Source organism: Nymphaea colorata, chromosome 5, assembly GCF_008831285.2.
Source record: "Nymphaea colorata isolate Beijing-Zhang1983 chromosome 5, ASM883128v2, whole genome shotgun sequence".
Taxonomy (NCBI): Eukaryota; Viridiplantae; Streptophyta; class Magnoliopsida; order Nymphaeales; family Nymphaeaceae; genus Nymphaea; species Nymphaea colorata.
The window spans coordinates 4738502-4753434 of NC_045142.1; the positions used below are offsets into that span (position 1 = coordinate 4738502).

Sequence of the window (14933 nt, forward strand, 5' to 3'; positions counted from 1 at the left end):
AACAAAAAACTAACAGGCAATTTAAAAAAAAAATCATTTCACCTATATAAAAATTTTGAAAGTTTATATTTCAGCCCTGTCAAAATTTTGAAATGATAGTCTGTCTCCCTTATTGTAAAGTCCTACCTCCACCCCAGCATCTGGCTCCCAGCATATGGCTTAATCAAAAGGATATCAAGGTGATAATTGATTCAGGCACTTGACCAATGGGGCTGCTATCACGTATATGCCCTACTTGAGGGGGGAGTGATGAAACAATAATGTTGACTAGCATTCAAGACATTCTAATTTAGAAAGCTTATCATCATCAAGCCGTTTGGATTCTTGTTTCCATTTTTAAAGGATAGCTGTTGCGGCAACTGTGTAACCCTCCTTATCTTCTTCGCAGCCTTACCTTTTATCTATGTATCACATTAGAAGGATTAATGAGAAATACACTGGCACATGTGTGAAGTCTTTGTTGTCAGATCTAATGATCTGAACCACATAATTTCAATCTCTCTATCTATTATTTTTGTCGTTCAAATTCATTTTCACAACCCGGCTGAGCGATGCTCAAGTTATTGGCTTCTTCTGCCCCCTTCTCTCATCCCCTTGGCTCGTACATTTGGATACTCAACCCTGACCTTACTAACTATATTTCTCCTCAAGAAGTCCAGTTTTTCATATCCTCACTAATTTCTCATCATTGCCATTAGAATTTCCTTTTCGCGATTTATATCTTGGCTCAAATCACCGGACAGAGGAGCTAATGGCAGGATAAAAGAATGAAATAGGGACCCAGCACCCAAGCTCCAAAATCCAATTTCTTTTCCAATTTTAAAAGACTTGAGTTTGTAAAAGCTGGTCTTTTCCAATTACAAAGTCCAATTTGTTTCTGGATGTTTAATTTAACCAAATGACCCTTTAAAAAACTTTGTAGACTCAAATAAATGGAAAATATGTTCTATTACCTTGTGAGAGCTTCTTATAATATACCAATCTTTAGGAATTTTTATAATTGTCGTCCACAAATAACTTTCTTTTGTTTGGTGGACTTGAATTGATGCTCAATCATAGATGAAAATTCAAAACTGAACTGTATTAAATTTCCACAAAAAGCAAGTTAAATTATTGCAACCATAGAAAGATTATAGGCATTCAGTTATGAAAACTAATCTTTCCAACAAGGTGGTTGATCAAGCATACATTGGAGAAGACCCACATGTCAAGTGCAGAGCCATTGGCTACACTGCTACTCTTCATCTCCTTAAAAACACTAAGATTTAAAAATTAAGAACTTCTAGTTCTTGCATGAATCAACCATCCCTTGAGGCTTCCTGTCTAAAAGTCGAGGGTAACATTGTACATCTTTGCTAACCATTTAATGAAATAGTCGCCCTGTCCATTCAGGTTAGTGTTCTCAGTTTAGATATTCTACCACAAAGTAAAAACCATAGGAATAAAAAACCAAGGAACTTGGCATACAGGGCTGCTTTGTGTTGCTTATTTAATAAGTCAATTGTCAAATAGCAAGAGATCAACTAATGTTTCAACAAAACTGTCTGTATGTTATGATGTTGATATCAACACAAGTTTCTACCTTGCTAATGGATGTTCTGGGTGATTTGCACTTGAACTAGGTGTTTCAGCAGAACACACTGAAGTGGTCATCACTTCTATCCTTGAAACATCAAAAGAATAGTTACCAGTCTCAATCTCCATCGCCTCGCTCAAGTCCTTTAGAATATTATGCATGTTTGGTCGCTCAACAGACCTTCGTGCAGTACATGCTAATGCTATATCTGCTACCTTCCACACAGAATTTATTTTGTGCTGCCCTTTAATCCTTGAGTCAATAATGCTTAATATGTCACCCCTCACAATCTTTGATCTTGCCCATTCAACAATATGAAAGTGCTCCTCAAGACTGCCAAGTATGGCTCCCTGACCGCTCATAAGCTCAAAAAGAACCACACCAAAGCTGTAAACATCACTTTTTTTTGTAAGAATGCTTGTTTCTGAGTACCTGCAAAACCAAAACATATAGCAACCTTTTGTTCAAAGTTAATTCAACAGAAGTCAATGTAGCTTGCTTTCATTGTGGATCTACATGCTTTTACTATTGAAGGTTTATTAGAAGGGTTTATCATCTATGGGTCGAAAGAGCCCTTCTTAGTAATAAGGTCTTGTTGATATTCTAACTTCTTCTTTATGTTATTTTCTTGAATGTAATATGATGCAATTTTCATGTTTCTAGTGATTCTCTTTTCAATATTGAGCTGAACAATTGTATGGTCTTATGAAAAAACAAGTAGCTTACAACATATGCAAGTAGAAGATGTTGCATCAAATTATTTGAAAGAAAGGTATTAGACGTGCAAGAGCATTGCCTATAGTGGTAATATACAGCATGGGGCTCCCATATATAGCATAATGTTCAATGGTCAATAGGTTCATCGCATCAAATGAATGGAATACTTAACAATTTCTCGACTCTACTTCATTAGCATGTTTTGGTAACCAATTGAGCATGGGGCAACATGCCAAAACAATCATAGCCGACAACTGCACTTTCCTAGTTTCTAATTTAAGCATAGTTTGAATTGTTTTCATGTTTTAGCTTCATTGTTCTCCCAATCAAATCATGTTCATGTAGTTGGCTTCGTTCTGAGCTGAGTTTAATAAAGCCAACATTTCACATTTGCTCTAGCTACAAAAGCTACTACTCGGTGAATCAGTCATGACATGTTTTAGACCACAAAAAATATTCAAATCTTTATCAAAGAAGGCCAAATGACTTAAAGAAAAAACATACTCTGGATCAATATATCCAGGTGTACCAGCAATCATTGTTGATATTTGAGTCTTCTCAACAGCCCTGGAAATTCCAAAGTCTGCTACTTTGGCTTCTAGTCGTTCATTAAGAAGTATGTTTGTGCTTTTTATGTCTCTGTGAATTATGGAGGGTTGGCAACCTGAGTGTAGATAATCCAAACCTGCAATACATACTCAACTTATTAGCATTCACAAATGACCATTAAAGATGATGAAGTTGTCGAGACTGAATGACATGAGTTGCATACCTGTTGCAACATCCAATGCTATTTGCAGCCGCCTCTTCCATGTTAAAAGTTCTACTCCAGTTCTTTTTCCTGCATTTAAAGAAAACAATTTCAATTTCTTAATATTTAATTTTCTTATTTATTACTAAGATAACATGAAGCACTATAGGCCCTTGTATGAACTATGTAAATAATATTGTCCTAAAAGGTTTGGGGGATTAAGAAAAAAAAAAAAAGTTGCTTCAAGTTCTAAAAGGTGTACATATATGTATGTTGCTTTACCACGTATTTTCTTATAAACAATTCTTATGCCAAAAATGTCTTTGCTAGTAATTGGGCAGTTAATTTGTTTCCGCATGCCAACTTGAGGGTGACAGGAAATAGTTTGGAAGATTTTCATTTTAAGTTCATTATTTGGTGCTTTTATGGATTTGATCTTCTGTAGTGCTTCATGTGGTAATCCTATCAAACTAGATCAAATTCATGCTTTTATTCTTCTATTTTGCCACTTTTTGAACATATACATCTGTTGTGAAGTATCATATCTTTCTTTGCAATTGTTGTTTTAGCTTGAATGATCATATAATTTTTTTTTTCTGCTCAAAATTTTTCGCTTCCATGGTCTTAGTTTCATGGCTAAACATTGAACTCATAGAAATTTACTTGTATGCACTACAAGAATAATGTGGCAATGGAGTTTCACCTTTCCTTAGCATTCAAAAAATGGGTAACGTTAGGTTGTCTAATATAGAAGATAAGTACCAAAGCAATTGCCAATGGGCAATGCAAGGACCATGCACTTGTTTCCACTATTTGCTTGAAAGTTGGCTAGATGTGTGTCTTCTTATTATTTGTGATAGTTTCTAGTCTCTTCATGGCTGATAATGGTTCTGATGCTAATAATTGTTTAACAACACATATTTTCATTTTCTTTGTCTTTTGGAAAGAGTATAACACACAATCATAGGGAAAGTAATGCTCACCCATCTAGTACAATTAAAGTAGGCGACATACAAACAATGAATATTAGCATAAGACTGAAATATGACAAATTAAGTTCATAATTAAACTTAATCTAGTGGGAAGCAATCACTAATATACATGAAAATTTCTTCACAAATTATAATTGCCTTTTGAAGTAATTTATACTGACAACAAAAATGTCTAATAATGCAGAATAACAAAAGCTTCTATTAAGGCTAGGCAAATGGCTTCTACATTTCAATTATGCCTAAAAGCATGAAATATTTTGAAGGCAAGAGCTGCAAACTGCCTAACTTTTTAACTATCATCCTTAAGTTATGTGTGTGAATTCATATTACAATCTCAAATGATCATATGCCATGACATGCTTATAGAGAGTTGAAGAAAAAATCCTTTATGACATTTCAAAGTAATCATCTAGTGGTTATGCATATCCTTAACATATTCTATGCAAGTGATCCTATGAGATGATTATCATGTTTTTGTGATTTACTGAATATAATTCTAAATTCATGACACATTGTAAAAAAGAAATTTGGCTAGGTTTATACCTGCTAAGATGCCTCTCAAGCTTCCATTCTGCATGTACTCGTAGAGGATAATCATATTCATGCCTTCATTACAAAATCCAATGAACGATACAAGGTTTTTGTGATTCACTGTCATTAATAACTTGACCTGCAATGTTGGTCATGAAAAAGCTTGAGTTCCTTCATAAAATTATGGGAATGAAATTGTTGAAAACAATTGATAATAAACATAATCTACTCTAACCTCTGCAACAAATTCTTTAGATCCTTGTTCTTGCCAGTCTTTCAATACTTTGACAGCAACTTCATTGCCATTATTAAGACGTCCATAATAAACAAAACCAGATCCTCCATCTCCAATAAGGATTTCGAAGTTTTTTGTGATTTTAGCAATCTCTTCATAGGTGAATGCTTGATTTTGCTCCAATTGAATGCAACCAGCTTGTTGCATGATATGGTTCTCTACAATTTCACGAGACAATTCCTTAGCCAATCAAGCTTGTAGTTTGTGTCTCATGGTGGCTATGTGTTAGAAACCTATTTGTTAATTCATTGTTTTGACAATTTTAGTACCATTCAATTTCATAAAGAAGTGCAATGCATGCAATTGATTCTAGGAGACACGCGTGGAACAATGTTATGTAAGCGGTTGACGCCCATGGAATTAAACTATGGCATTTTCTTGATAGTAATTGCCTACTCTTATTATGACAGCCTCCTTTAGGTCTAAGTGTGCAAAGAAACTTCTTGAATACTTATCTCTTTTCAATTTAACGGAGTACACCAACCACCTGTTCTCTTCCTTCATACCAACAATTGTAGAAACATCATTTTTATCTTATTAATGTTGATTGTGTTGTAAACATAAGGAGGTGACGTAGTGAACAGGAGGATCACTACTCAACCTTATAAAGTTCCCATCAATACAATGAAAAAATGAAATTAGAGAAATTATTCTAGGCAATGAACAATCAAACACAATCGCAATAACCAAACAAGGAACGAAAGATTAAGCAAAGGAGCTATAATTTAATTTTCAAGTCAATGTCTCACTCTTGTTAGATAGACAATTATTATTTATAGGCAAAAAGAATGAATAAGTAAGCTGAAATTTTAAATATTGAAGTATGGAGATCCAATGCATCCACTTACATTTCATCACCTCAATGAGGTTCTAGACCTACAAAAGGATTGGTCCATTGTCCCCCACAAACAAACATAGACTAGACAAATGTAGATGTATTCTATATCAAGAGGCAATAGGGCATGCATGACTGACCAGAAAGCAGAGAAATTATTATGGCAATGAACAACCAAACACAATTGCAATTACCAAAGAAAGAAAGAAGGATTAAACAAAAGAGCTATAATTTAATTTCCAAGTCAAGGTCTCACTCTTGTTAGATAAACAACTACTATTTGTAGACAAAAGAATGAAGAAGTAAGCTGAAATTTCAAATATTGAAGTACTGATATCCAATGCATCCACTTACATTTCATCATGTCAATGAGGTTCAAGACTACAAGTGCATTGGTCCATTATCCCCCACAAACAAACATAGACTAGACAAATGTAGATGTGTTCTATATTAAAAGGCAATAGAGAATGCATAACTGATTAGTTCTAAATGGCCTCTTTTTGTAAAAATGAGGATACATTCAAGCTCACTTCTGTAATGTAACTGGTTGAAGACAAACATTATAAAGTATGAAAAAATAATGCACCAAGGCAATGAGCAACATCATAATGGGGTACACATGGAGACAAAAATTACATTCTCTAGAAAGACTTTTAATAGTAAGAAGTATTGACTATAGAGCAAAAATGGTCTATTTTTCCTTTCATAGGGAGGTGCCTTTGCCAATATGCTAAAAGGAGTTGGGATCTAAGAGAATATGCCATTTGCAATCAATTTGATTGAAGACTATTGAGGCACATTTCGGAATAAAATGACTTACCTACATTATTCTCGAACACAACATTCAGTGATGGTCGAAGATGTTGGCTTAGAAGGCGTGCATTGACGACACAACCAACTAGCAATAGAAATAAGATAACCAGGCCAACTGATACTCCAACAATGATCAGCTTCTTATTTGAGAGTGGACTTGCAATGACTTCAGTGATGGTGTTTCCCGTTATACTAAAAGTAGAGACAATTCAAGAGAATTCAAGATGTTGTACATAGATGAAATGACATTACCCAATTAGAGATGTCATAACTTTACTTTGGTATGCTATGTATGGAATACCATCACCAAATTACAATTAATATATTTTTAGTTTGCCTATCGATGGCCTAAAGAAGTTATCTGAGCACCCTTTGATTGCCCCCTCTCTCTTTCTCTCTATCATACACTAAAATATGGTCACAATGCTGCATTTCCTTCTCCGAAAAAAATTTCACTTACTTTAGTTTAAGTTTCTTGTTGCTTGCTAGTGATGCAGGTAGAGGTCCAATGAAATTATTGTCTGCCAGGTTCCTACATGCAACAATCAACGGAAATCTTGTCATAATAATGACCAATGGTGATTATACCAAACAGATTATTGATTCAAACTGTATGATTGCTCTCAAATTAGGGAACAAAAGATTCAGCGCACTGCAATTTCTACATAACTAGTTGACAAAAATGTTGTGATCCTTCTATGCAAAGCAAATGAATGATGTTTTCACTTCTTTTGGAGGTTATAGGCCGATTACAGATGTTGCATAAGCTCTCCCTTGATCTTGCAGCCATCAACTCTCAAGAGTGCTAGACATAACACCACCAAAAAATGACACTTGTAGAGCACGAGGATTAACGTTGACATAGATAGGAGTTGAAAGTAGGCACTTTCAGAGCTTCCTTAAATAACATCTGGTATTAATTGTTTTACTTAGCTTTACTTAATAAGAGAGAACTATGTATTTCAATACTACCAACATTTTGGTGTACTCTTTACCATTGGGGGTGGGAGGTTTAGGTATGTCAATGTTTCCATGTATTCTTTACCGTACCACATTACAGTATACTAAATATTAACTTTCAAAATCTATTTATATTTGACAAGGAATGCTTAGTTACAATTGAATCTAAATGCCAATCCAAAACCGATTGTATATTTATTTAAAATTGTATCTAAATCCAAACTTGAGTAGATGTTTTTCTTAATCTGATGTTAAAACATTTTTCATATCTGGTAATTCTGAAGCAATCTGATGTCACCAGTGGGGCTTCATTAGAATTAAAAGAAAGCACACAGGATAGATTGAGATTAAACAATCAAGAACTGGAGCTAACCTTCTGTACTAAAAACTTTATGGACTTGAACTAATGGAAAAAAAAAAAAAATCAGCTGAACTACCATTCGCAATTTATTGAAGTGTTTTTTTTTTTCGTATATAAACTCACAGTTCTTTCAAGGAAGGAAATCTCCCCAAGAACTCTGGGATCTGACCGTTCAAGCTGTTGTTACTCAGATCACTGCAAAATGAGATGGTATTCAGTGAGACACCATATATATAATTAAGCAAGTGGAAACCGAAGAATTACGGTGTTTTGCTCACATTATCTCAAGTGCAGCCAAGCCGCTGAAGTCTGTAAGGTTGCCGTTCAAGCGTGATCCGTTGAGGTGCCTTAAAAAAGTAAAAGTGAAGGGCAACGTTACTCGAAAATGCCTAATGCTCAAAGTATTAGTCTTGCTGTGAGAGAAGGAAAAAGATTTTTATTGCTAGTTTTAAACAACTAGATTTATCTCTGGAATAATATGGCAAATTTGAAAATCGCAGCAAGTTTTTTTTTTTAAAATAAAATATGAAATCCTAACAACAAAATGTAAAAAGAATAAAAAATGAACATGGAAAATGCATTTTTTTATGTTATTGACATTTTTTTTCTCATATGGTTGTCCTTTTCAAAAAGACAGGTTTTTCAGCTAATGTATTTTTCTATCTTAAATGACAAATTATTTTCAACAATAAATCTTAAGTATGAACCGACACATTCTCCAATTCTCTCGTAGAGTACAACGAATAAGGTGTTCGGTAAGGACAACATTGGGGTTTTGAAACACTTTCCTTTACACACGTGCCAAGAGAAACATGCTTGGTTCTGAATATGACAGAAATTATGCATGTTTTATGTAAATTAACAATGAAATGTTTAACATAATCACGTTTATTTAATTAAAACATGGTGCTTTCAAACTTGTGTTTTAGGAAAATAATATATATTCTTCTTATTATTATATTTCTAAGAGGAAACTCATAAATTTGTGTCCTACTCACAGTTCAGTTACGCGTGGTGGATTGTCGGCACTGCAGTTGAGCCAATCCCAAGTGGAGCCTTTGGGAAGGCATGGATCACCTGCCCACGACTGAAGCTGTTGATATTGACCCCGTAACTCCTCCAACGCCTTCACTGCAACCAATTGTCACAAAAAAACAACATTGTGCTCAAATTAATTTCTAGTGTAATTTACTGCATAGAGCAGCATGATCTCAGTTATGATTTGTCAACAAATCTAACCGTGAAGAAGACCATAAATATAAGAACACTTCCTTAACTTATAGAGTATCAACCATCTAATTCTCCATGGGCATCCATAGATTAAGAGATTAATGGTGAGAATATATTTGCAAATGGATGGATTATTATTTGATAAAAGCTTTCATGAGAGAAAAAAAAAAGAATAGTTAAGAACAGAAAAATTTTTTCACTTTAAAGCAGTTAAAACCAAACTCGATTATTTCAATCCGAGTCACTGACCAGTGTATCGGCGGACTCTTAAGCCGAGTCGCTAGAGTTTTGGTATCAACTACTAACTCGTGGCCCAGGATGATCCCGAGCTTACTCAGGTCATGCCCAAGTCGACTCGGTGAGTTGGCCAACAATGATTTTGTTACCTCTTCCTCTCGCTTTTAATGAGAGGCATTAGTCGAGGGAATAAATTTTCATTATCTGTAGTTTACTGAGCCGAGACGGCATTGGATGCCAGCCAATCCAACTACATGGACGTGCTCAAAATGTTTAAAATAATGGCATTAAAAAAAATTGCAAAATTTCATGAATAGATGAGGTTGAACAAAATAAGTTAACATAATAGTTTTTGTATGTTTGTGGATTAATGATCAACAAAAGGACTATGTGAAGGAATTATTCGTTGCCTACATAATTTGTTTGATCATTGATAATTAGATGTCACATATATAGGGGTGTTTCGAAGACACCCCAAAACTCTTCTTTCGTGGTAAAAAATAATTTTCTTCCAAAACGCTGTTTCATGAGCATTTGGATGACGAAAAATTAAGTTTTATCAAAACTAGTTTTGTGGACAAAACTAGTTTTGGCACAAAAAAAAAAAGAAGAAAAAGTGTTTCGGTTCTATTGTCCAAACTCACAAATCAGCTTTTCAAAGCCGACTTAAAAGATCAATTTTTAAAAAATCGTATATCTCTCTTTCGACTGCAACCACCTTGTTTTCTTCAACAGGTGTGCAGTTGAACTGTGGACAGAACGTGGGTGGGTTGATTTCTTTCACTCTCTTTCCACCTCTCCTTTTCCGGCCAGCATCAGGGTGGATTTTCCACCCAACCCTTGTCTCTCGCTGTCTGCCCTCATCTCGGATGGAGAGGGTCTGATCCCTAATCCGTGGATTTCAGCCCTCTCGCGGCATTGAAATCTACCCATCAGAGATCAGTAGTTTGTTTTACCTCTGATCTCTATTATCAAATCCGATCTAGGAGCTGAGATCAGAGGTAAGCAAACACGGCCTTAGTGTGCCATCCAAACGTTACCACAAAGTTAATTTTAGAAATGGTAAGCAAAAACAACATAACGTTGCGCATGACATCTAGATGAAGCAAATGAATCTGCTCATATGAACCCGTTCAGCAATCAATGTCCACTAATCGATTGATGATGAATCTATAAAGTGTCCACTAATTCTTTAAGGGAGAGAGAGATACCATCATTTTCACTAGTTCCATCAGCGAGCCCTGTCTTGAGTGTGAAAAGCTCCATGGCGTTGAGGATGGGAGGAAGGGATGCATCTGGTGTGTTGACCAAGGAAATGGCCGATCCACCAGTCAGGTTACGGCTCCGATTGTGGTTCCTCACATATAACTGATAAGGAGGGATTATAGGACCGTCGTCGTTATGCTTTTCGCCATCAACAAAAAAATCGAAAGACCTGCTTTTATTTTCGTAAGCTGCCTCTAACACTTCGGAGAAATAGAAATTGTAGTAATACGTAGCATCATCCAAAGACGTCTCCGACGATGGGACTGTCAGATTCGTGACATTGCTCGACGTTGGTGTTATGGCGTGGGCTAATGCCAGTCCCGGAATATCCGGGAAGTTTTTGTTGAGGCTCATGTTGTCTCTCGTTACATTAGTTACGCCATCGATCTTACTTGTTGAATGCCAGTAACGATCATAAGGGTCGTCAGGGTACCTGCCAATCAAACAAATGAAAGTCAAAGCGTGTAAGGAACCGAGCACAACACAAAACCGAAGGGTGAACTGGGCAAAACAGATCAAGACGATAAACCGTGCGATGAAGACAAAGGAAGCTGCTCAGACATCGCCCCCATGATTAGCATTGATCATCATGAATTTATACATTTGATAACAAGTCACAATCAGCCCTAGCAGTTTCAGCAGAAAGAATTACACATCAGATCGCTCCATATATATATAATTTGTACCATAAGATAATTTCCCATTTTTAGCTGCACAAACATTAGCATTTAATTATGTACGAACCATAACATCCAAAAGTACACAATCGTAGAAACCGTATATAAACGACTTGGAAGGCAAAACGTATTTTTCTAGTTATGATGTTAATAAAGTATTTTAGTCCTATGTTGTGAAAATCGGTTTGCAAAACGAATCTTTGAATCTGCTGATTCATTGATTCAGTAGAATTGGCTGTGAATTGGCAAAAACATGAGAAGTTGTTCATAGGAGACGAAAAAATGTATAAAAACTCGCTAAAAAATAAAGTTTCAGATTAGTTAAAAAGCGCGTTACAGTTAATCGTGCTAATTCAGGCCAATTCTGACGATTTTGTTTTTCTTCAAAACCTTAAATACTATGAAGCAGAAATTAAGAAGTATGAAAAGATTTTTTCTCAAGTTTTTAATTCGGGCTTATATACACCGATCTGATAATATGCACTGCTCGGTATATATATATATATATATATAAATCGCGTACCGGATGATCAAAATACGAGCAATCTTTTTGTGTAAGGTTGAAAAAGAAAAGGTAGTAAAAAGGTTGAAAGTCTAACTTTTCGCCTTACCTAACAAAGCCTTTCGATCCGAAGGCTATCCTCCTCCACATTAGAAGAACGTCTTCTGCGCCGTTCGTCTTGTACATGCCTTCCTCAAATTCCCTAATCACAAGGGCGTTGATGAAAGGTATATGGTCCGGAGATGTCTGAGCAACACAGATGCTGATGTTTTCTCTCTTGGGTGCATATATTACTTCCCAAGTGGAGGGCCCGTTGGATGAAGTTGTCACCCAAGGGTTCCCATCAAATTGAAGATCGAAGGATGGCGGCGATGACTTCCCATCGTAGTTGCCGTAGAAGAAGTGTGCTCGAACCATGTGTTTCCTTCCCCTGTTCACGCCTCCGATCACGTAGCAGCTCTTCTTTTGGGAGGGAAAGTAACGGAGGGTCTGGTATTCTTGGTAGTCTGTATTAACCTTCGCTGTTTGGCCTGTGTTAATATAGCCGTCGTCGCCGACCCATTTCATGCCCAGGCTGTCACTGCGCGTACCCGTTGCTCCACAATCGATGTTCAAGACCACTGGGAAAAAGAAAACAAGAAACTCACCAGTTAAGATGCATGAACTGCATCGTTTCGGGGTGGGTCTATGGTTCCTTGAAATAAAACTCCGCCCTTGTATGAAAGCAATCAGTCTCCCGAAACATGCCACTTTTGAAAAACATTAGTTACAGAGACGTAGAGGAAGGAGGGGAATAAAAAGCACGAACTGTGCGGGAGTATCCATGTTGGTCAATCTCGTGTGGATTTCTTCATTAAAGGAAAAACCAAAGAAGCCCAAGGTGAGATCATGGGGGCACTTACGTTTATCAGCGAATCCAGAGAAAATTTGGAGACCAATGCATAAGCTAAAAAGAAGCAGGGAGCTTGCTGCCATCTTGAAAGGATGATCTATCGACACAAGCGGTTTCCACGCTCAGAAGCAGAACCAACCTTCCTTTGAGCGTTAATTTGGCAAAGAGAGCCTATATATATATAAATAGGGATGTCGATAAATACTCTTGGATAAACTGCAGTTTTTTTTTAAAAAATGTAGGATAGAATTTGTATTTAAGAGTGACATCTGGTTGGGTTTGGACTTAAATAATGTCCGATCAGATTGGAATCCGGTGCTGTAGGTTTAGTTTTAAATAAACACCCTGTCCACACATTTTGAAAGCTGGTTCTTAAGATTGTAATGTGAACGTAACAATTAGATTAGTATCAAATTCGGATTCATATACGATGTAGATTTTTTTTTCATTTTTATTTAAGTTCAAATTCTAATCTAAATCTGTAAATAGATTAGGAGTACATCGGATTCAACTCGAATCCATCGACATTCCCAACTATAAAGAAGTCCGATTAACGACTATTTGTCAAACAAAACCAGCCCCTCACTCGTACATTTAAGGACTATTCGTCCTTCTATTATTGTAGTTTCCGTATGAAAATTCAACGACATACGTACTGGTGGGAACCTCAACCACCTAGTTGAGGCTGCATTATCAACCCGCCACTTACTTGTGCGTAGTATTTAACGCATTTCAATTACTTGACGGGACGACATTGTATCCTTGCATGCAACTTAATTCATATCAAGATCACATACTTTATAAGATTTGGTTCTACATGAGGGTCAAAGTTTTCCCAAAATTTTCTTCAAGGTCATATCTTTTAATGAAATGACATGTGCTAGATATACAGCTTTTGATTGGACCGGATTTGCATGCCGATCTAGACCTTGAAGAATCCAATACTTGAGCTGGATTTATCCCATCATAAAAAGATGAATCGTTTGAGCAGGAAACAATTCGAATTGAACTTACGATATGTGCTATCTTCGAACTAGAAAGCATGAGCACATGAAAAATGGGATTGCGTTAAAGTCAAAATTGGGATTGTGTTATCCCACCAACATTTACTTTCTTAAGTAGTATCTATTTCTTCAAGAACTTATTAAAGAAGAGCTCACATCATTCCTGATTTTTTTTTTTTTTCTTTCAGGAACTTAATTTGATGAGTAATTTCCAAAGTCATAACTCCAAAATTGCACACGGTCAAGGTGCAAAAAATAAATTCCTTTGAGTGGCCGAGGAGTATTTTTCAAATTTTCACATGGACTAAACTAAATTTTATATACTTTTACTGGGCCAAATTACAAATTTTAAAAATTATAATTAATTACTAAATTTTGTTTTCCAAAAATATCAAGGGACTGAAGAATATAATGGAGGTTGCTTTCTTGCTCAACTACTTCAACGTGAAGGTGAAGGTGAGTTTGTGTAGATGCAGACGAAGATCGAGCACCAAACCCGTTTTATCATTGGAGAAACCAGACAAAGGAAGGTGATCTCTATTTGGGAACTAACAAAACTTTTGTTTGTGTATGTGGACTTTCAAGGTCCTGTATAATGGTTGCATGAAAACTTGGGCTCTCTGCCAATGCCGTGGATCTCCCGGCTCACCGGGAAGGCCTAGTAGTCTTCCTCGTCCCTTTCAAGCTTGATGATGGAGATTTGATTTAGAAATGATAAACCTATCGAGGGTGTGCGCACCAAACTGCGCAACTTATTAGTCCTTTGCTTTTTTTTGTTATGAGAATGAATATTTAAGATCAGATCTTATATAACAGATTGTCATAGAATGCTTGGTAGCAGGCAGATTGTTTTATGAAATTGAATAGTTGCCATAAAAAGAGGGTTAATGGTACATTTGGTTTCACTTGATATTTGACATTGTTGGGAATTATTAACAATTCAAAGAATAATAATGGCTTGGAAGATGCGTTTCATATTGGTGTGCCAGTATGGTTAATGTTTAAAATACTGTAGTTCACTTGAAAAAAAAAACAACTTTTTTGTAAAGATAAAAATGAAAATAAAAAATAAAAAAAAACTATAAAAACATTTTTTTAAAAAATTATCAAAATGTAATAATAAAAATTAAAAAAACTATAAAAAACATTTCTTTTAATAAATTATCAAAATGACATGCACTCTTTTATTGTGAATACCGTGCCCTGACTTGGTTGTGCTCTGTTTTCCACGGTGATGGCCCACTTCATTTCGCAGATTAGCAAATGCTTTTTCTCGCTATCGGCAGAAAACAAG

General features: G+C 35.8%; 1 protein-coding gene across 1 annotated transcript; it reads right to left on the reverse strand.

Annotated features, from left to right (window-relative positions):
* Positions 1–1464: 1464 nt before the first annotated feature.
* LOC116254398 (probable LRR receptor-like serine/threonine-protein kinase PAM74) lies at positions 1465–12718 on the reverse strand. The gene is made up of 13 exons (XM_050077925.1): positions 12646–12718; positions 11853–12363; positions 10510–10997; positions 8830–8962; positions 8110–8178; positions 7955–8026; positions 6971–7042; positions 6518–6702; positions 4803–5020; positions 4580–4706; positions 3066–3134; positions 2798–2978; positions 1465–2008 (listed from the first exon to the last, which is right to left on the reverse strand). The coding sequence occupies exons 1-13, from the start codon at positions 12716–12718 to the stop codon at positions 1579–1581; spliced, it is 2628 nt and encodes an 875-aa protein (XP_049933882.1). The 3' UTR covers positions 1465–1578.
* Positions 12719–14933: the final 2215 nt, after the last annotated feature.

Bases quoted from the DNA above. Each gene is read 5' to 3' on its own strand.
- LOC116254398 (XM_050077925.1), bottom strand. From the start codon at position 12,718: ATGGCAGCAAGCTCCCTGCTTCTTTTTAGCTTATGCATTGGTCTCCAA. The intron at 8,027-8,109 runs GTGAGCAAAACA...CTCATTTTGCAG, and splicing joins TTGGCTGCACTTGAGATAAT to TGATCTGAGTAACAACAGCT. The intron at 3,135-4,579 runs GTATAAACCTAG...CTTTAAATGCAG, and splicing joins CTTGAGAGGCATCTTAGCAG to GAAAAAGAACTGGAGTAGAA.